This window comes from Pelophylax lessonae, assembly GCF_965119305.1.
Source record: "Pelophylax lessonae genome assembly, chromosome: 9".
NCBI lineage: Eukaryota > Metazoa > Chordata > Amphibia > Anura > Ranidae > Pelophylax > Pelophylax lessonae.
The window spans coordinates 5,283,136-5,303,926 of NC_138776.1; the positions used below are offsets into that span (position 1 = coordinate 5,283,136).

The 20,791-nt window shown below is 44.1% G+C and overlaps 2 protein-coding genes across 2 annotated transcripts in view; both read left to right on the forward strand.

Moving 5' to 3' along the window:
• Positions 1–442: 442 nt before the first annotated feature.
• The window catches only part of LOC309564143 (C3a anaphylatoxin chemotactic receptor-like), a gene marked incomplete at its 3' end in the record, with an annotated part of 32,037 nt that continues 11,688 nt past the window's right edge, over positions 443–20,791 (forward strand). The window contains exon 1 of the mRNA XM_082268772.1: positions 443–488. The remainder of the gene's footprint in view (positions 489–20,791) is intronic.
• Positions 19,656–20,683, forward strand: LOC309563525 (C3a anaphylatoxin chemotactic receptor-like). Its single transcript, XM_082267977.1, has one exon. The coding sequence runs from the start codon at positions 19,664–19,666 to the stop codon at positions 20,621–20,623; it is 960 nt and encodes a 319-aa protein (XP_082124103.1). The 5' UTR covers positions 19,656–19,663; the 3' UTR covers positions 20,624–20,683.

A 20,791-nucleotide genomic window follows, 5' to 3' on the forward strand; every position in this document is an offset into this window, starting at 1 on the left:
TCAACATTGGGGTTTATTTACTATTGTAGTGCAGTTGCTCCACAGCTTAGTAAATGAGGGGACTTCCATCATCCAATCATGTGCAAGCAAAAATGCAGTTCTTTTATTTTTTCCTGGATGTGATTGGATATTCATAGCAATGCAAAGCTTCACCTTATTTACTAAACTCTGGAGCAACTGCACTTGCAAAGTGCAAAGTCTGTTTGCTTTTAGTAAATCAACTTCAATGTTTCTTTTTTTTATTATTAATATTATTGATGAAGTAGATCTCTAGTTTTTTTTCTCTCTCTCTCTCTCTCTCCTTTCTCTTTTTCCATCTCCTCCCTTTTAAACTTCCTGTAAAAACAATTCCGTTTTCTCAGTTCCACTTCCTTTCTCTGAACTTGGCAGCCCTTATATACAGTATATATATCCTGTGTATATACATATACATCGAATTCTACCCCTCTAACCAGTCAGATGGAAAACCTCCCCTCGTCCTGAATTCTGTAAGTCTCTCTGATATTTTTCTTCTGTTTTTCTACCTTCTGTTCTTATTTCCATCTCATCAACTTCCTTTTTTTTTAAATTGAATTACATTAAATGTAATTAAATCAGGTAAATCCTTATAATATTATTGTTATCATTATTATTATTATTATTATTATTTGTATTATTATTATTATTATCATTTCTATTATTATAAGCCCCGGTTCACACTAGGGCGACCTGTGAGGCGACCTGGTCGCCTCACAGGTCGCCGCAGGTCGCCTCCCATAGGGAAGCTGCGGACCCGTTCTAATAGGAGCGACACAAGTCGCTCCGACCTAGAAAAAGGGTCCGGAGCTTCTTTGGGGCGACCAGGAGGCGACCGCCATAGACTTCAATGTTATGAAGTCCGTGGCGGCCGCTCCGAGGTTGCGGCGCGCTGCTCGCACCGCGATCTCGGAGGTCGCCCCTGGAAGTAGCGTCGGGGTAATGTGAACGGCGCTTATTATTATTATTATTATTATTATCATTTGTATTATTATTATTTTTATTATTATTATTATAATTTGTATTACTATTATTACTATTATTATTATTATTTGTATTATTATTATTATCATTTGTATTACTATTATTATTATTATTATCATTTGAATTATTATTATTATTATTATTATTATTTGTATTATTATTATTATTTGTATTATTATCATTTGCATTATTATTATTATTATTATTATTATTATTATTTGTATTATTATTATTATCATTTGTATTACTATTATTACTATTATTATTATTATTATTATTTGTATTATTATTATTATTATTATTATTATTATTATTTGTATTATTATTATTATCATTTGTATTATTATTATTATTATTTGTATTATTATTATTATTATTATTATTATTATTATTATTATTATTATTATTATTATTTGTATTATTATTATTATTATTATCATTTGTATTATTATTATTATTATTTGTATTATTATTATTATTATTATTATTATTATTTGTATTATTATTATTATTTGTATTATTATTATTATTATTATTATTATTATTATTATTATTATTTGTATTATTATTATTATTATCATTTGTATTATTATTATTATTATTATTATTATTATTATTATTTGTATTATTATTATTTGTATTATTATTATTATTATTATTTGTATTATTATTATTAATACAATAATAACATTTACACAAAGAAAAAAAATCCCAAACCCATTTTTTGCGATACGGCACTGCGTTACTTTGACCACTTCGAGACCGGAATGATTTTCCCCCTTAACCACTTGCCGACCGCTCACGTTGCTGTTACTACAGCAGAGCGGCTCGGCTGGGTCCAGCGACATAGACCTACGTTGCTGGACTCCTCCCACTCTCGGCGGCGCACGCGCCACCAGAGGCTCGCTCCCGCTGTATTCAGACACAGCGGGAGTCAGGCCAGGGGAGGAGAGACGGTGATCACCGCCGCACTTCCCCGATCGTCGGGGATCGAGTGTGGAGATCCGCCCACTTGTGTAAACAAAGTGGGTGGATCTCCTATGTGACAGGGTCAGATTACAGGATTCAACATAGCTGAACCTACGATCTCAGTCTGTGTCACACAATCCCCTCCCCCCCACACAGGTTAGTAAGCACCAGGCACACATTTAACTCCTTGATCACCAACAGTGTTAACCCCTTCCCTGCCAGTGTCATTATTGCAGTAACAGTACATATTTTTGTAGTAATGTCACTGGTGCCCCCAAAAGTATCAAAAATGTCAGTTAGGGGTCCGATCTGTCCTCCGCAATGTCGCAGTCCCGCAAAAAAAATCGCAGATCGCCGCCATTACTAGTAAAAAAAAATAAACAATAAAAATGACATAAATCTTTCCCTTAGTTAGTAAATGCAATAACTTTTGCGCAAACCAATCAAAATACGCTAATTGTGATTTTTTTTTTACCAAAAATATGTAGCAGAAAAAAAATTGGCCTAAAATGTAAAAAAATTTTGATTTGTAAATTTTTTTTTGGGAATGTTTTATAGCAGAATGTGAAAAATATTGTTTTTTTTTTTTTTTTCAAAATTGTCGCTCTTTTTTTCAAAAAGTAAAAATCGCACAGGTAATCAAATACCATCAAAAGAAAGCTCAATTGCGCGGTTCTGCGACGCTGTACCCAAACAAGATTTGCGTCCTTTTTTTCCTACAAATAGAGCTTTCTTTTGGTGGTATTTGATCCCCTGTGAGATTTTTTTTTTTTTTTTTGCGCTATAAACAAAATGATAAACAATTTTGAACAAAACAACATTTTTTTTACTTTCTGCTATAAAACATTTCCAATAAGAAAATTGAAAAAATCAAATTTCTTAATCAATTTAGTCTATTTTAGTCCAATATATATTCTGCTGCATATTTCTGATAAAACAAAATCCCAATAAGTATATATTGATTGGTTTGCGCAAACGTTATACAAATTTTGGGATATTTTGATTTTTACTTTTTTTTATATACTAGTAATGGCGTTTATTAGTGACTTATAGCGGGACTGCGACATTGCAGCGGACAAAACGGACAATACCTGAATACCTGTGTGAACCAGTGACACTAATACAGTGATCAATGCTAAAAACAGTGGCGGCTGGTGCTCCATGGGCCGGGGGGGGGGGGCGGGGGTATTGGGTTGGGCGGCAGATGGACCACACCATACCCCCCCCCAGACCACACCAGCTCCAGCTCACTCACCCTGGGCAGGCAGCGGTGGCAGCTTCCCCCTCAGTCTCCTCCCTCCTCCTCCTCCAATAGCACGGCCTCTCCTTTCGGCCAATCAGGATACAGGTCTCAGGACCCGCTTCCTGATTGCCCAGGAGGAGGATCAGTGTGATAATAGCGAATATTAATTTGCTATTATCACACAACCGGGTGGGCTCAGGGCGCAGTGCTCTGCGCCCCGAGACCACCCTTTTTTGAAGTCTATTTGTGCCTCCGGCTCTAATCACGTGCTTCAAAAAAGAAAAACCCCCATTGGAATCCATGCGTCCGCCGCCCTGCATGTAGATTAGGGGGCCGGATGCATGGATGGGGGGGAGGCGCCCCTGCGCCCCCAATGGACGGACCGCCTTTGGTTAAAAATATGCACTGTCACTGTACTAATAACACTGGCTGGGAAGGGGGGGTTAACTGTGTGCCTAGCCAGTGTTTTCCCACTGTGGGGGAGGTGCTTGTACTAAGGGAAGGCATAGATCGGTGCTCCTGCTTAGCAGAGACACAGGATCCATGTCTTCTGTACTGACAGACCGCCATTCTGCCTGTTTACCAAAGCATTGGCAGGTTCCTGGCGGAGACCAAGTCCGCCGTTCTTTTTGTGTCCAATCACAGCGGTAGCGGGCCAATTGCGTGTGCACGCACCCCAGTCCAGGAACTGCAGGATCACGTATTAGGTATGGGATCCTGCGCAGGAGAGCAGCTCTGCCACCGTATATATATATATATATATATATATATATACAGTATACAGTCAGCAAGCGGTTATCCATCACTCAGTGTAAAGGTTTTCTCGTTATCTTTGGATTACCCCGATCCCTTTATAAACCTCCAGTTATTGGCCATCATGCTGCAGGTGCAACACTTCCTAAAAATAAGCTGACCTGCTGTGCTTCTTCCTGCATACTGGTGGGCATTTCTTTTCCTAGAACATATGCAGAGAATCCGGAAAGTATTCACAGCGCTTCACTTTTTCCACATTTTGTTATGTTACAGCCTTATTCCAAAATGGAATAAATTCATTATTTTCCTTAAAAATTCTACAAACAATCCCCCATAATGACAACGTGAGAGAAGATTGTTAGAAACCTTTGCAAATTTATTAAAAATAAAAAAAACAATAAAAATCCTATGTATATAAGTATTCACCCCCTTAGCCCAATACTTTGGTGAAGCTCCTTTGGCACCAATTCCAGCCTCCAGTATTTCTGAGTATGATGCTACAAGCTTGGCACTCCTATTTTTGGACAGTTCCTCCCTTCCTTCCATTCTTCTTTGCAGGACCTCTCAAGCTCCATCAGGTTGGATGGGGGAGCGTCGGTGCACAGCCATTTTCTGATCTCTCCAGAGATGTTCAATCAGGTTCAAGTCTGGGCTCTGGCTGGGCCACCCAAGGACATTCACAGAGTTGTCCCGTAGTCACTCCTTTGTTATCTTGGCTGTGTACTTAGGGTTGTTGTCCTGTTGGAAGATGAACCTTCGCCCCAGTCTGAGGTCCAGAGGGCTCTGGAGAAGGTTTTCATCAAGGATGTCTCTGTACATTGCTGCATTCATCTTTCCCTTCATCCTGACTAGTCTCCCAGTTCCTGCTGCTGAAAAACATCCCCACAGTATGATGCTGCCACCACCATGCTTCACAGTAGGGATGGTATTGATGAGCGGTGCCTGGTTTCCTCCAGACATGACGCTTGCCATTCAGGCCAAAGAGTTCAATCTTTGTTTCATCAGAGCAGAGAATTTTGTTTCTCATGGTCTGAGAGTCCTTCAGGAGCCTTTTGGGAAACTCCAGGCGGGCTGTCATGTGACTTTTACTGAGGAGTGGCTTCCATCTGGCCACACCCATACAGGCCTGATTGGTGGAGTGCTGCAGAGATGGTTGTTTTTCTGGAAGGTTCTCCTCTCTCCACAGAGAAACACTTAAGCTCTGTCGGAGTGACCATCAGGTTCTTGGTCACCTCCCTGACTAAGGGCCCCCTCCCCCGATCGCTCAGTTTGGCCGGGCGGCCGCTCTAGGAAGAGTCCTGGTGGTTCCAAACTTCTTCCATTTACAGATGATGGAGGCCACTGTGCTCATTGGGACCTTCAGTGCTGCAGAAATGTTTCTATACCCTTCCCCCGATCTGTACCTCCATACAATCCTGTCTCTGAGGTCTGCAGACAATTCGTTGGACTTCATGGCTTGGTTTGTGCTCTGACATGCACTGTTACCTGTGGGACCTTATATAGACAGGTGTGTGCCTTTCCAAATCATGTCCAATCAACTGACTTTACCACAGGTGGACTCCAATCAAGTTGTATAAACATCTCAAAGATGATCAGTGGAAACAGGAGGCACCTGAGCTCAATTGTGAGTGTCATGGCAAAGGGTGTGAATACTTATGTACATGGGTTTTTTTTCATTTTTTATTTTTAAGAAATTTGCAAAAATTTCAAACAAACTTCTTTCACATTGTCATTATGGGGGATTGTTTGTAGAATTTTGAGGAAAATAATGAATTTATTCCATTTTTGAATAAGGCTGTAACATAACAAAATGTAGAAAAAGTGAAGCGCTGTGAATACTTTCCAGATGCTCTGTAGGGGTTTTATTTGCTACAATGTTTTGTCAATCTTATAGTAATACATTTAATAAAAAAAAATAAATAAAGTTTAAAACCCCTTCCCGCCCCGCCTATTGTAGAATGACGGCTGGGCAGTGACTTTGCCATTCTGAGTGGACATCATATGACGTCTTCTCATAGAGCACCACACAGTGGCACGATCTGACACCGGACACAGCCGATGACTAATAAGAGTACTGGCTCGCTGCCGGTACCATGTGATGGCCGTGTCCAATCACAGCAGGTCACATGACAGTTGTACACAATGGATGGCTTCCTTTCATGCCATCCATTGTGTGTTGTTAGCTGTGATTGGCCACAGTGATCACATTGTATAGACAGGGCCAATCACAGCTAATCACAACAAAACAAACTGAATGAATCAGTTTCATTCAGTAAAATGCTTGCTTATAGCAATGTAATTCACTGCTAAAAGCAATCATAATGTGCAAAAAAAAGAAAAGAGAACCTGATCACCTCCCCAGAGTAGTACAATGTTACTACGATAACACTGTTTTGTTCTGGCCACATTGTGTTAAAAAAAATAGAAAAAGAAATGTAATATTAAAAAAAAAAAAATTTCAATTTATTTTTCGTTCATTGACGGACACATCTTAATATCTTCATTGACCGTTGGGTTATGCTGCTCTTCATAGGAGTAGGGCACTAGGTGGAAAAGAGTTAACAAAGCTCGACTGCACCCCTAGGGTAGTCCCAGGGGGGGGTACCTCCCAATTCCTGCTATAGGTACTCCAGTTTTTTTCTACCAGTTAGGAGAAGGGACCTCGTTCCTTTCTGGGATCTCTGGTCCTGGCAATTTTTAAACTGAACTTTTTGTCTTTTCATTCTACAATCAAGTCTGTTCCTGTGAGAACTACAATCAACTGCCGGACTGGGTGACGCACTGGATATCCTAGATCCTTACGATCCCCCCCCCCCTGGTCTGGCCAGCGAGCATGTGCAGACCGTAGCTTCACTTTTCGTATGTCGGCGTACCATGCACCTGTCCTTTCACCTCCTCAAAAGGAAGGAGGGGTGTTTTCCACGCCCTTCCAATGGTTTGTTTCGTAGCCATAAAACGTATTGCCAGGATGCGTTCACGTTTTGTTAACTCTAAGATGGGTTTGCGGAGTAGAGCCTCCCACGGATCCTTGCGTATTTTAGAGTGAAAGAGCGTATTGTCCAATGCGCTAAGATATTTTTCAGTAGCACGGGAGAAATAGTTTGAGCTTGCAGTCTCAGTTTGACCCTTAAAGACACACAAATGGTCCTTCCAAACCTGATAATAGACTGACAGGCCAGACCAGTGCCATTTGCACTCCAGTTTCACCCCAGGATGACGTCATATGTGACGAAACACTTCAGGTCGTGACGTGCTGACGTCACTGGCAAGCTGTGTTAGTTCCCGAAGCGGAGAGCCTGTTATTCATGCAACACTGTAAGTGTATTTGTTTTATATAATAAAGTATATTGTGTGGTTTTACACGATGGAGCCCTTTATCTTTCTCTTCCGCGGGACAGCTTTCATTGATCGTAGGTGAGAATCATACCATGGAGCCGGACGGGAGAATTAAATGGTTCAAGATTTTAGTGGGGCAAAAATAAAATGCAGCATGTCAGCGTTTTATGGCAGCACTCGGCAGCGCGGCTCTAGGTTTGCATTGCAGTGTGAATGGGACATACAGTGGGGATCGAAAGTTTGGGCACCCCAGGTAAAATTTTGTATTAATGTGCATAAAGAAGCCAAGGAAAGATGGAAAAATCTCCAAAAAAGCATCAAATTACAGATTAGACATTCTTATAATATGTCAATAAAAGTTAGATTTTATTTCCATCATTGACAGTTTCAAAATTACAGAAAACTAAAAAAATGCCATCTGCAAAAGTTTGGGCACCCTGCAGAATTTATAGCATGCACTGCCCCCCTTTGCAAGGCTGAGACCTGCCAGTGTCATGGATTGTTCTCAATCATCGTCTGGGAAGACCAGGTGATGTCAATCTCAAAGGTTTTAAATGCCCAGACTCATCTGACCTTGCCCCAACAATCAGCACCATGGGATCTTCTAAGCAGTTGTCTAGAACAGTGTTTCTCAACCTTTTTCCAGTTGGGGCGCCCTTGAAAAGTATTTTCAGTCTTGAGGCACCCCTGACCAAGGCTTGAGTCACATTACTGTGTGTCTCGGAACACGCACAAAATCGCGCTTGTTCCTGGCAGACAAATGCTCTGCTCTTTTGGGATGCCATAAATTCTTGGCACTGTAGGGGAAGCAGAGAGCACAGCACACTTCCCCCCTTTACTTTCACTTTTGAGGCTGACGGAGCTCTCTATCAGTGCTGATGTACAATTTGGCAGGGGATTGGGAGATTGGGCTCATCTGATATCCCTTCTCTCCCATGATCCCGTGGCACACCTTAGGACCTCTGGCGGCACACCAGTGTGCCGCAGCACACTGGTTGAGAAAGGCTGGTCTAGAAAACTGAAAATAGTTGACGCTCACAAAGCTGGAGAAGGCTATAAGAAGATAGCAAATCGTTTTCAGATGTCAATATCCTCTGTTCGGAATGTAATTAAGAAATGGCAGTCATCAGGAACAGTGGAAGTTAAAGCAAGATCTGGAAGACCAAGAAAAATATCAGACAGAACAGCTCGCAGGATTGTGAGAAAAACAATTCCCTCCAGAAAGATCTGCCAGACACTGGAGTTGTGGTACACTATTCCACTATAAAGAGATACTTGTACAAATATGGTCTTCATGGAAGAGTCATCAGAAGAAAACCTCTTCTACGTCCTCACCACAAAAATCAGCGTTTGAACTTTGCAAATGAACATATAGACAAGCCTGATGCATTTTGGAAACAAGTTCTGTGGACCGATGAGGTTAAAATTCAACTTTTTGGCCGGAATGAGCAAAGGTACGTTTGGAGAAGAAGGGGCACAGAATTTAATGAAAAGAACCTCTATCCAACTGTTAAGCATGGGGGTGGATCAATCATGCTTTGGGGTTGTATTTCAGCCAGTGGCACAGGGAACATCTCACGAGTAGAAGGAAAAATGGATTCAATAAAATTTCAGCAAATTTTGGATGGTAACTTGGTGCCATCTGTGAAAAAGCTGAATTTAAAGAGAGGATGGCTTCTACAAATGGATAATGATCCTAAACACAGGGCTCAAAATTTAAAGTCCTAAGCTACTAGCCAGGCCTTAAGGGTTACTCGCCACCAGTTGCCCCACCCAACCCCTACCCTGCCCCGCCCCTAAACACGCCCTCATTAATTATCTCAAAATTACACTGTTAAATGTTTTTGCATTAATGCAGAAGTAACAAAAAAATATTAATAACAACGTTTTCAGTGCCCATCAGTGCAGCCTCATCAGTGCCCATCAAGGGTCTGGAGGGCGGGGGCTGAAGAGCACTAAGGGGCTGGAGGGGGGCTGAAGATCACTAAGGGGCTGGAGGGGGGCTGAAGAGCACTGGGGGGGCTGGAGGGGGGCTGAAGAGCACTGGGGGGGCTGAAGAGCACTTAGGGGCTGGGGGGGGCTGAGAGCACTAAGGGGCTGGAGGGGGACTTAAGAGCACTGGGGGGGGGCTGAAGAGCACTGGGGGGGCTGGAGGGGGGCTACAGAGCACTGGGGGGCTAGAGGGGGGGCTGAAGAGCACTGGGAGGGCTGAAGAGCATTGGGGGGGGGGCTGGAGGGGGGGGGGCTTAAGAGCACTGGGAGGGCTGAAGAGCATTGGGCGGGCTGGAGGGGGGGCTGAAGAGCACTGGGAGGGCTGAAGAGGGGGGGCTGTACAGCACTGGGGGGCCAGCAAAAGAAAAAAAGAAGTTGGATAGGAGGAGCGGTGGGGCGGCTGCATATAGAGGAATATAGAGGAATTGATCTTTCCATATTCCTCCTGCAGCTGCTCAATGCCTGCAGAGAGGAGAATCAAGCATCCAGCTGGAAAGATCAATTCCTCTATATGCAGCCGCCCCACCGCTCCTCCTATCCAGTCACACAGGGAGGCTGCTCAATCCTTGGACACTCACCTTCTTCCAGCACCCGTGAGCAGCACAGCACAGACCGAGGGAGCAGCTGCCTTCACATGAGATGATCGGCGCGAGTACCGGCTTGACACCCCCCATTGGTATGCCACTGCTGGCCAGATAATGTCAGAGCGGCGGCTCATCCTGCTGTAACAGCTTTAATTGTAATTGCCGGGCGCTCGTCGGCACACACAGTCCCGTCTCCTAGCCCGGCTCCTTTGGTTGGCCAGGTGTTCTGTCTATCAAAGAAGCCAGGCTAGGAGGCGGGACTGTGTGTGTCGACGAGCGCCCGGCAATTACAATTAAAGCTGTTACAGCAGGATGATCCGCCGCTCTGACATTATCCGGCTTTCCTCTCCTCTCTTCCCCTGAACGGCTCCCAGAGCTCGCCCTTCATAATTTTCCACTCGCAAAATGCCAGCAGGCGAGTAGAAAATTTGAGGGCTGCTAAACACACCTCGAAATCCACGGGGGATTACATCAAGAGGCGTAAACTGAAGGTTTTGCCATGGTCTTCACAATCTCCTGACCTCAACATAATTGAAAATCTATGGATAGACCTTAACCACTTAAGCCCCGGAGGATTTTCCTGCTAAACGACCAGGGGGTATTTTGCGATTCGGCACTGCGTGATTTTAACAGACAATTGCGCGGTCGTGCGACGCTGTATCTAAACAAATTTGGCGTCCTTTTTTCTCCACAAACAGAGCTTTCTTTTGGTGGTATTTGATCACCCGTGCGATTTTTACTTTTTGCGCTATAAACAAAAAAAGAGCGTACATTTTGCAAAAATAACAATATTTTTCACATTTTTTTATATGAAATTCCCCCCAAAAAAAAGGTAAAAATCTAAATTTTTTAAAATTTTCGGCCAATTTGTTTTATGCTACCTATGTTTGGTAAAAAAAAATCGCAAAAAGCGTATTTTGATTGGTTTGCGCAAAAGTTATCGCGTTTACTAACAAAGGGAAAGATTTTTGTCATTTTTGGTGTTTTTTTTTTTAACGTGTAATGGCGGCGATCTGCGATTTTTTTTGCAGTACTGCGACATTGGGGCGGACAGATCGGACCCTTGACTGACATTTTTGACACTTTTGGGGTTACCAGTGACATTTCTACAGTAATCAGTGCTATATATATGCACTGTTACTGTAAAAATACACTGGTAGTGAAGGGGGTTAACTTTATTTGGGAGGGAGGGGCTGTGTGTGTCCCTAGGGGCGTGATTCTTACTGTGATTGGCTGTGGCTCTAGCTGTAAGGACACTGATCAACGGATCTACATACTAGATCCGAGTGATCAGTGTTTTTACAGCGAGGAGAATGACAGGTGGCTTGTTTACACAAGCTGCCTGACATTCTCCTTCTCCCCCGCCGATCGCCGAGTGACCGGCGGACATCGGGTCCGCTGGTCACACGCGCGGGGGGGTCCGTGACCGCGCGGGAGCGGGAGCGCGCCTCCGCGGGCGCGCGCTCGCTCCCCAGAGCCTCACAGGCGAGCGACGTAGACCTACGTCACTCTGCCTGTGAGGGGCCGACTGCCGCAGTAAATATACTGTGAGCAGTCGGCAAGCGGTTAAAAGAGCAGCGCGTGACAGACAGCCCAGAAACCTCAAAGAACTGGAAGACTTTTGTAAGGAAGAATGGGCAAAGATACCTCAAACAAGAATTGAAAGACTCTTGGCTGGCTACAAAAAGCGTTTACAAGCTGTGATACTTGCCAAAGGGGGCAGTACAAGATATTAACTCTGCAGGGTGCCCAAACTTTTGCAGACGCCATTTTTTTTGTTTTCTGTTATTTTGAAAGTGTAAATGATGGAAATAAAATCTAACTTTTGTTGACATATTATAAGAATGTCTAATCTGTAATTTGATGCCTTTTGGAGATTTTTCCATCTTTCCTTGGCTTCTTTGTGCACATTAATACAAACTTGTGCCTGGGGTGCCCAAACTTTCGATCCCCACTGTATAGGGAAGAATTGTTTCCTGTTTGTATTTGCGGTGACAGATGTTTTATACTGCGGTTAAATGTCAGTCCCGGCAGTATCTGGGAATTCATCCCAGAGGTTTTTATTTCCTAATAACATGATTGCCACATCATGCAGGAAGGAGATTGCGTAACGAATGAATATAAAGCTCAGTAGCAGCACACAGTCAGAGATCTTCCATAGAGGTGGTGGGGTGGAGGTCGGATCCTTCGTCTGGTAGAGGTAAGACCCGATCCTGAAGAAGTCACACTCACATGTATGGATGGCCGCCATCACTTATTGTATCTCTTACTACCTTCTCTGTGCAGACAGCCTTCCTCTATAAGTCTCTCTATCTGTGTCTGAGCACTGACACTTTTCTGATCACTGAACACATCTGTATGGAATGTTTGGGCTGCACTCGTGGGGAGAAGCTCACAGTGTGCAGGGAAATCAGAGGAAGACATTTCAGTCCAGGAGAGGAGCCGCAAGACTGAAGGGAGGGCCGGAGGTCAGCTTTACGACACCGACTGCGCTATAACCGAATGACAGCTGCTGCACGGTCGTCCAGTTGCATGACCCCCCCCCCACCCCCATCCCGCTGCAGCACGCATCTGGTGCACCCTGTGATCACTGTGTCCTTCGGAAACAGATCAGGGTTAAGGGCCAATCACATAGGCCCTTTACCATGTGATTACAATGTAAACACACATGCCAGATGTCGGCATTCCTCTCCTCGTGTGCTGTCACAGCATGAGGAAAGGAGAGCCAGAGGCTGACCTGTGTGAAAGAGAACATCTACACTGTGCAGTGTCCTGATTATCAGTGCATCCCCAACGGTGCTCATCAGTGCTGCCCACCAGTACCACCTCATCAGTGCTGCCTATCAGTGGTAATCTGTGCTGCCTATCAGTGGCTATCAGTGCTCCCTATTAGTGCTGCCTATCAGTGGCCATCAATGCCACCTCATCAGTGCTGCCTATCATTTATCATCAGTGCTGCCCATTAGTGGCCATCAGTGCTGCCCTATCAGTGGTAATCTGTGCTGCCTTTTAGTGGCCATCAGTACTGCCTATTAGTTCCACCTATCAGTGGCCATCAATGCTGCCTATCAGTGGCCATCAGTGCCACCTCATCAGTGCTGCCTATCATTTACCAGCAGTGCTGCCTATTAGTGGCCATCAGTGCCACCTCATCAGTGCTGCCTATCCGTGGTAATCTCTGCTGCCTATCAGTGGCCATCAGCGCTGCCTATTAGTGGCCATAAGTGCTGCCTATTAGTGGCCATCAATGCTGCCTATCAGTGTCCATCAGTGCCACCTCATTAGTGCTGCCTATCAGTGGCCATCAGTGCTGCCTATTAGTGGCCATCAGTCCCATCAGTGCTGCCCATTAGTGCTGCCTATCAGTGGTAATCTGTGCTGCCTATCAGTGGCCATCAGTGCTGCCTATCAGTGGCCATCAATGCTGCCTATCAGTGTCTATCAGTGCCACCTCATCAGTGCTGCCTATCATTTCCCATCAGTGCTGCCTATCAGTGGCCATCAGTGGCACCTCATCAGTGATGCCTATCAGTGGTAATATGTGCTGCCTATCAGTGGCCATCAATGCTGCCTATCATTTCCCATCAGTGCTGCCTATTAGTGGCCGTCAGTGCCACCTCATCAGTGCTGCCTATCAGTGGTAATCTGTGCTGCCTATCAGTGGCCATCAGTGCTGCCTATTAGTTGCCATCAGTCCCATCAGTGCAAGCCCATTAGTGCTGCCTATCAGTGCCCATCAGTGCTGCCTATCAGTGGCCATGAGTGCTGCCAATATGCACTGATGGGCACTGATAGGCAGCTCTATTAGTGCCACCTCATCAGTGCTGCCTACCAGTGCCCATCAGTGCTGCATATCAGTTCTGCCTATCAGTGGCCATCAGTGCTGCCTATCATTGGCCATCAGTGCAGCCTATCAGTGCCAATCAGTGGCCATCCGTGCCCATAAGTGACACATATCAGTGCCCATCAGTGTAGCCCCATCAGCGCAGATCAGTGAAGGAGAAAAATTACAGTTTGCAAAGTTGTATAACAGAAACTTTTTTTTTTCCTGCAAAACTTTCGGTCTTTTTTGTTTGTTTAACAAAAAATCCCCCCCCCCCCCAGTGGTGATTAAATACCACCAAAAAATGATGAAAATGATGGGTACAGTGTTGTATGAGTAATTGTCATTCAAAGTGTGACAGCGCTGAAAGCTGAAAATTGGCCTGGGCAGGAAAGGGGAGGGGAAGCGCCCGGTACTGAAGTAGTTGAGGAAAAAAAAAAGAAAAATTAACCACTTGATCTCCAGGAGGTTTTTACCCCCTTATGACCAGGGCATTTTTTTTTGCTATTCAGCACTGTGTCATTTTACCTGGTAATTGCGCAGTCATGCAACACTCTATGCAAATGACATTTTTATTATTTTTTCACACAAATAGAGCTTTCATTTAGTGGTATTTAATCACCTCTGGGGTTTTTATTTTTTGCAATATAAACAAAAAAGATCAAAAACTAATAAAAAAAAAAGATTTTTTCTACTTTCTGCTGTCTTTGGTAAAAAAAAAAAAATATCCCAAATTGCCAACGTAGTAAAGGATCCCTCATTCACATTTACTGATGTAGCACCCTCCTTGATAGGCGCTAGGTTTAAAGCATTGTTATGCTCCATCTGCTTACCAGGGGAGCCTGATCTGTTAGCTACAGTATCTCACAAAAGTAAGTACACCCCTCACATTTTTTGTTTTGTAAATTTGCTGTCCCCTCAAAATAACTCAACACACAGCCATTAATGTCTAAACCGTTGGCAACAAAAGTGAGTACACCCCTAAATGACAATGTCCAAATTGGGCCCAAAGTGTCAATATTTTGTGTGGCCGCCATTATTTTCCAGCACTGCCTTAACCCTCTTGGGCATGGAGTTAACCAGAGCTTCACAGGTTGGCACTGGAGTCCTCTTCCCCTCCTCCATGATGACCTCACAGAGCTGGTGGGTGTTAGAGACCTTCCCCTCCTCCACCTTCTGTTTGAGGATGTCCCACAGATGCTCAATAGGGTTTAGGTCTGGAGACATGCTTGGCCAGTCCATCACCTTTACCCTCAGCTTCTTTAGCAAGGCAGTGGTCATCTTGGAGGTGTTTGGGGTCGTTATGTTGGAATATTGCCCTGCGGCCCAGTCTCTGAAGGGAGGGGGATCATGCTCTGCTTCAGTATGTCACAGTACATGTTGGCATTCATGGTTCCCTCAATGATCTGTAGCTCCCCAGTGCCGGCAGCACTCATGCAGCCCCAGACCATGACACCATCTGACACCAAATAAGTTTATCTTGGTCTCATCAGAGCACAGGAGATGGTTCCAGTAATCCATGTCCTTAGTCTGCTTGTCTTCAGCAAATTTTTTTGGGGGCTTTTTTGGGCATCATGTGACAGTAGTTTGGGTACAGCGTTGCATGACTGCACAATTCCCAGTTAAAGTAGCGCCGTTCTGAATATCAAAAAATGGCCTGGTCATGAAGGGGAAAAACTTTCCAGAGGTCAAGGGGTTAAGAAAACAATTTCTGTTCCAAGGAAATCAAGGGCGCAAAAACTCAAAATGAATGACAGATTGCAAAAGATAGTAGGAGAAACCCCCCAAAAATTCTTCAAATACAATAATAGTAAAAAGGTCAGGTCTGAGCATGTAGGCCCTTTACAAAATAATCAGGAGTCGGTGACTGGGGACAAAGAGAAGGCAAATGTATTAAATACTTTCTTCAGCTCTGTGTATACAAAGGAGCATGGGGGAGGGGGGGGGGTCATGTCCATAATGGGGGTGGTAGTTACACAGCTCCAAATGATCCACAATGGCTCAAAAGTGATATGGTCCAGAAATATTTAGACAGAATAAGGGTGGATAAAGCGCCTGGACCAGATGACATCCACCCACACATCCTAAAATAATTGAGTGCTGTAATTTCTAAGCCTTTGTTTCTAATTTTTAGGGACTCGTTAAGGACTGGAATAGTACCACTGAATAGGCATAGGGCAATGTGGTGCCTATGTTTAAAAAGGGATCAAAGTCTTTGCCAAGTAACTATAGGCCTGTTAGTGTAACTTCTATAGTCGGGAAGATATTGGAGAGTTTAATAAAAGACCCCATAGATGAGTTCTTGCTGGAAAATAAATATTTTAAGCAACAGACAGCATGGATTCATGAGAGAAAGAAGTTGTCAAACAAACCTGATTTTTTTTATGAGGAGGTAAGTAAAACCTTGGATAAAGGGGTGGCTGTGGACGTGGTATACTTGGACAGAGTGGTGGCTGTGGACGTAGTATACTTGGACAGAATGGGGGCTGTGGACGTGGTATACTTGGACAGAGGGGTGGCTGTGAATGTGGTATACTTGGACAGAGTGGGGGCTGTGGATTGGTATACTTGGACAGAGGGGTGGCTGTGGATGTGGTATACTTGGACAGAGGGGTGGCTGTGGATGTTTTATACTTGGACAGAGGGGGGCTGTGGATGTGGTATACTTGGACAGAGGGGTAGATGTGGTATACTTGGACAGAGAGGTGGCTGTGGGCGTGGTATACTTGGACAGAGGAGTGGCTGGGGATGTGGTATACTTGGACAGAGGGGTGGCTGTGGATGTGGCATACTTGGACAGAGGGGTGGATGTGATATACTTGGACAGAGGGGTGGCTGTGGACATGGTATACTTGGACAGAGGGGTGGCTGTGGACGTGGTATACTTGGACAGAGGGGTGGCTGTGGACGTGGTATACTTGGACAGAGGGGTGGCTGTGGACGTGGTATACTTGGACAGAGGGGTGGCTGTGAATGTGGTATACTTGGACAGAGGGGTGGCTGTGGACGTGGTATACTTGGACAGAGGGATGGCTGTGGACGTGGTATACTTGGACAGAGGGTGGCTGTGGACGTGGTATACTTGGACAGAGGGTGGCTGTGGATGTGGTATACTTGGACAGAGGGGTGGCTGTGGACGTGGTATACTTGGACAGAGGGGTGGCAGTGGATGTGGTATACTTGGACAGAGGGGTGGCTGTGGACGTGGTATACTTCAACAGAGGGGGGGGCTGTGGACGTGGTATACTTGGACAGAGGGGTGGCTGTGGACGTGGTATACTTGGAAAGAGAGGTGGCTGTGGACGTGGTATACTTGGATTTTGAAAAAGCGTTTGACAGAGATTCCCCACACACGGCTAATGTGTAAGGTAAAGTCTACTGGCTTGGAAAGATGGGTTTGTAATTGGATAGAAAATTGGCTTAAAGATAGAATTCAGAGAGTAGTGGTTAATGATTCTTACTCTGAATGGTGTAAGGTTATCAGTGGTGTACCCCAAGATTCAGTGTTGGGACCCTTACTTTTTAATATCTTTATAAATGATATCGGGTCTGGGATTTCAGTCTTTGCAGATGACACCAAGCTTTGCAGTGGAATAACTTCCTTACAGGATGTCTCCAACTTACAAGCTGATCTCAATGCACTGTTTCATTGGGTAACTATGTGGCAAATGAGGATTAATGTTGATAAATGTAAAGTTCTGCACTTGGGGGCTAAGAATATGCATGCATCATACATACTAGGAGGAGTAGAACTGGGGGAATCCATAGCGGAGAAGGATCTGGGGGAATCCATAGTGGAGAAGGATCTGGGGGAATCCATAGCGGAGAAGGATCTGGGGGAATCCATAGCGGAGAAGGATCTGGGGGAATCCATAGTGGAGAAGGATCTGGGGGAAGCCAAAGTGGAGAAGGATCTGGGGGAATCCATAGCAGAGAAGGATCTGGGGGAATCCATAGTGGAGAAGGATCTGGGGGAATCCATAGCGGAGAAGGATCTGGGGGAATCCATAGCAGAGAAGGATCTGGGGGAATCCATAGCGGAGAAGGATCTGGGGGAATCCATAGCAGAGAAGGATCTGGGGGAATCCATAGCGGAGAAGGATCTGGGGGAATCCATAGTGGAGAAGGATCCGGGGGAATCCATAGTGGAGAAGGATCCGGGGGAATCCATAGTGGAGAAGGATCTGGGGGAATCCATAGCGGAGAAGGATCTGGGGGAATCCATAGCGGAGAAGGATCTGGGTGTTCTGGTAGATCACAAGCTTAATAATAGCATGTGATGCCAAGCTGCAGTTTCCAAAGCAAGCAAAGTCCTTTCTTGTATTAACAGAGGCATGGACTCCAGATAGAGAGATATCATCTGTACAAATCATTAGTAAAACCTTATCTAGAATATGCAGTTCAGTTTTGGGCTCCAGTTCTTAAAAAGGATATCGGGGAACTGGAGAAAGTGCAGAGAAGGGCAACCAAACTGATAAGAGGCATGGAGGAGCTCAGCTTTGAGGAGAGATTAGAGGAACTGAATTTATTCTCTCTTGAGAAGAGGATATTAAGGGGGGATATGATCTCCATGTATAAATATATAAGGGGGGATATGATCTCCATGTATAAATACATAAGGGGGATATGATCTCCATGTATAATACATAAGGGGTCCATATAGTGAACTTGGTGTTGAGTTGTTCACTTTAAGGTCAACACAGAGGACAAGGGGGCACTCTTTACGTCTAGAGGAAAACAGATTTCGTCTCCAAATACGGAAAGGTTTCTTTACCGTAAGAGCTGTGAAAATGTGGAATAGACTCCCTCCAGAGGTGGTTCTGGCCAGCTCACTAGATTGCTTTAAAAAAAGGCCTGGGTTCTTTCCTGGGTGTACATAATATAAATGGGTACTAAACTTTTTTTTAGGTAAAGTTGATCCAGGGAATATCCGATTTCCTCTCAGGGATTAGGAAGGAATTTTTTTTCCCCTGCTTTAGCAAATTGGATCATGCTTTGCTGGGGTTTTTTTTCGCCTTCCTCTAGATCAACTGCGGGTATAGGATTGTGTATATGTGATTGTATGGTTGGGTTTTCAATACTGTTTTTTTTTTTTTCGTTGACCCAGATGGACTTTTTCAACCTGACTAACTATGTAACTCTAACTCTAACCTCAACCCGAACCCTAACCCTTACTCTAACCCTAACCCTTAGAGTTACCTTAAACCTAACTCTAACCCTAACCTCAACCTTAACCCTAACCCTTAGAGTTACCCTAACTCTAACCCTAACCTCAACCCGAACTCTAACCCTTAGGGTTAGGGTTCGGGTTAGGGTTAGAGTTAGGGTTAACTCTAACCCTAACCCTAATCAAACTGATGTTCTACATGGTTCTAGATGGACTTGTAGCTGATATATAATCACTGCGCAATCTCACTGCACTTAGAACTTAATAAAGCACCTTCCTATTTGCCTATTTTCCTTTTTTCTTTTAAAGTTTGAATTTTCGAATTTGGTTCGAACATCCCGATTTGTTCGAAGTTCTACGAACGAGCGAACAGCCAATGTTCTGTTGGAACTTAGGTTCGACTCGAACTCGAAGCTCATCCCTATTGTGCAATGTTTTTCATCCATGTGTATTTTTAAATTTGTGATGTTTTCAATAAAAACATTGCTATTTTCCTAAATTTTGAATAATTTTGAATTATTTCTGGCACCGTAAAAATCCAATTTTTCTTGTTTTCCATTGTAATGTTTTTGGGATGTTCTCTTAGATGTAAACTTACTGCATGTTTACTTGAGGTTGCATGCCGACTAATTTCTGTGGCTTCCGAGTGTTTTGACACTTCCCTTATTTTTAAGTGTCTTTGGTACTTGTGTACTTTGCTTTGCCATTTGTATACTTATTTATAAAAAAAAAAGGAAAGAAATACATTAATCATCAGACACGCCCAGTAACTGTCAATTCCTTTACAGAAAAGCAAAATGTCAAATTTCAGCCATGAGACAGAAGAAGACATCTTTTACAACCACCAGCATGTGTTCACCATCCTGGTTTTATCTCTCACCACCCTCATCGGTGTCCCCGGCAATGCTCTGGTGCTTTGGGTTACCGGAGTGAAGATGGAGCGGACCGTGACCACCATGTTGTTTGGGAACCTTGCTCTGGCCGATATCATGTGCTGCTTGAGTCTTCCATTCAGTGTAGCGCAGTACTTCTACGGAGAATGGCTGTACGGTCCTGTCCTCTGCAAGATTTTACCCTTCATCGTTCCCCTTAACATGTTTGCCAGTGTCTTCACCTTGGTGGCTATCAGCATTGACCGATGGATTCTGTTTTTTCGACCGGTGTGGGCCCAAAATCATCGAAGAGTACGCACCGCGTGGATGATATGCTTGGCTATTTGGATGATGTCTCTTGGGATGAGTCTGCCTGCCGTCATCTACCATAAAACTGTCATTTCCAATAACAAGACCTATTGCCATTCAGGAGATCACAACATATTTGCCGTCACTTTTATACATCTAACTTTTGGGTTTCTAATTCCTCTTATAACCATTTCTGCCTGTTACATCTCTCTGGCTATTAAAGCATACAACATCAGATCTTTAAATGTAGGCAGAAAAACCATCAAGGTGGTGTTAAGCATTGTAGTTGCATTTTTCATCACCTGGGCCCCCTACCACATCATGGGGGTGGTCATGTTATTCATTTACAATGACGTAGTTATAATCCTGGACCTTCTCTCTCAGTCTTTGGCCATGTTCAATAGCTGTATCAACCCGATTCTCTATGTCCTAATTGGGAAAGATATGAAGAAAAGGGTGAGACAGTCTGTCCGTGGGCTCATGGAAAGTGTGTTTCATGAAGACCCATCAACCTTGAGGAGCTCAATTAGCAGCAAGAATCAGAGTGGAGAGGGCACACCTCTAGAGGGGCTGTAAGAGAGAAGAGCCGGGGGTGAGAGGCCAACCTATGGCAGTAGGATTACAGGTGATTGAAGAAGACTTAAGCCCCGTACACACGAGTAGAAATTCGGCCGGGAAATTTCGTCCGACGACCGATCTGCCGATTTTCGGCTTGTTAGTATGGTGCTTCCGACAACCGACTCC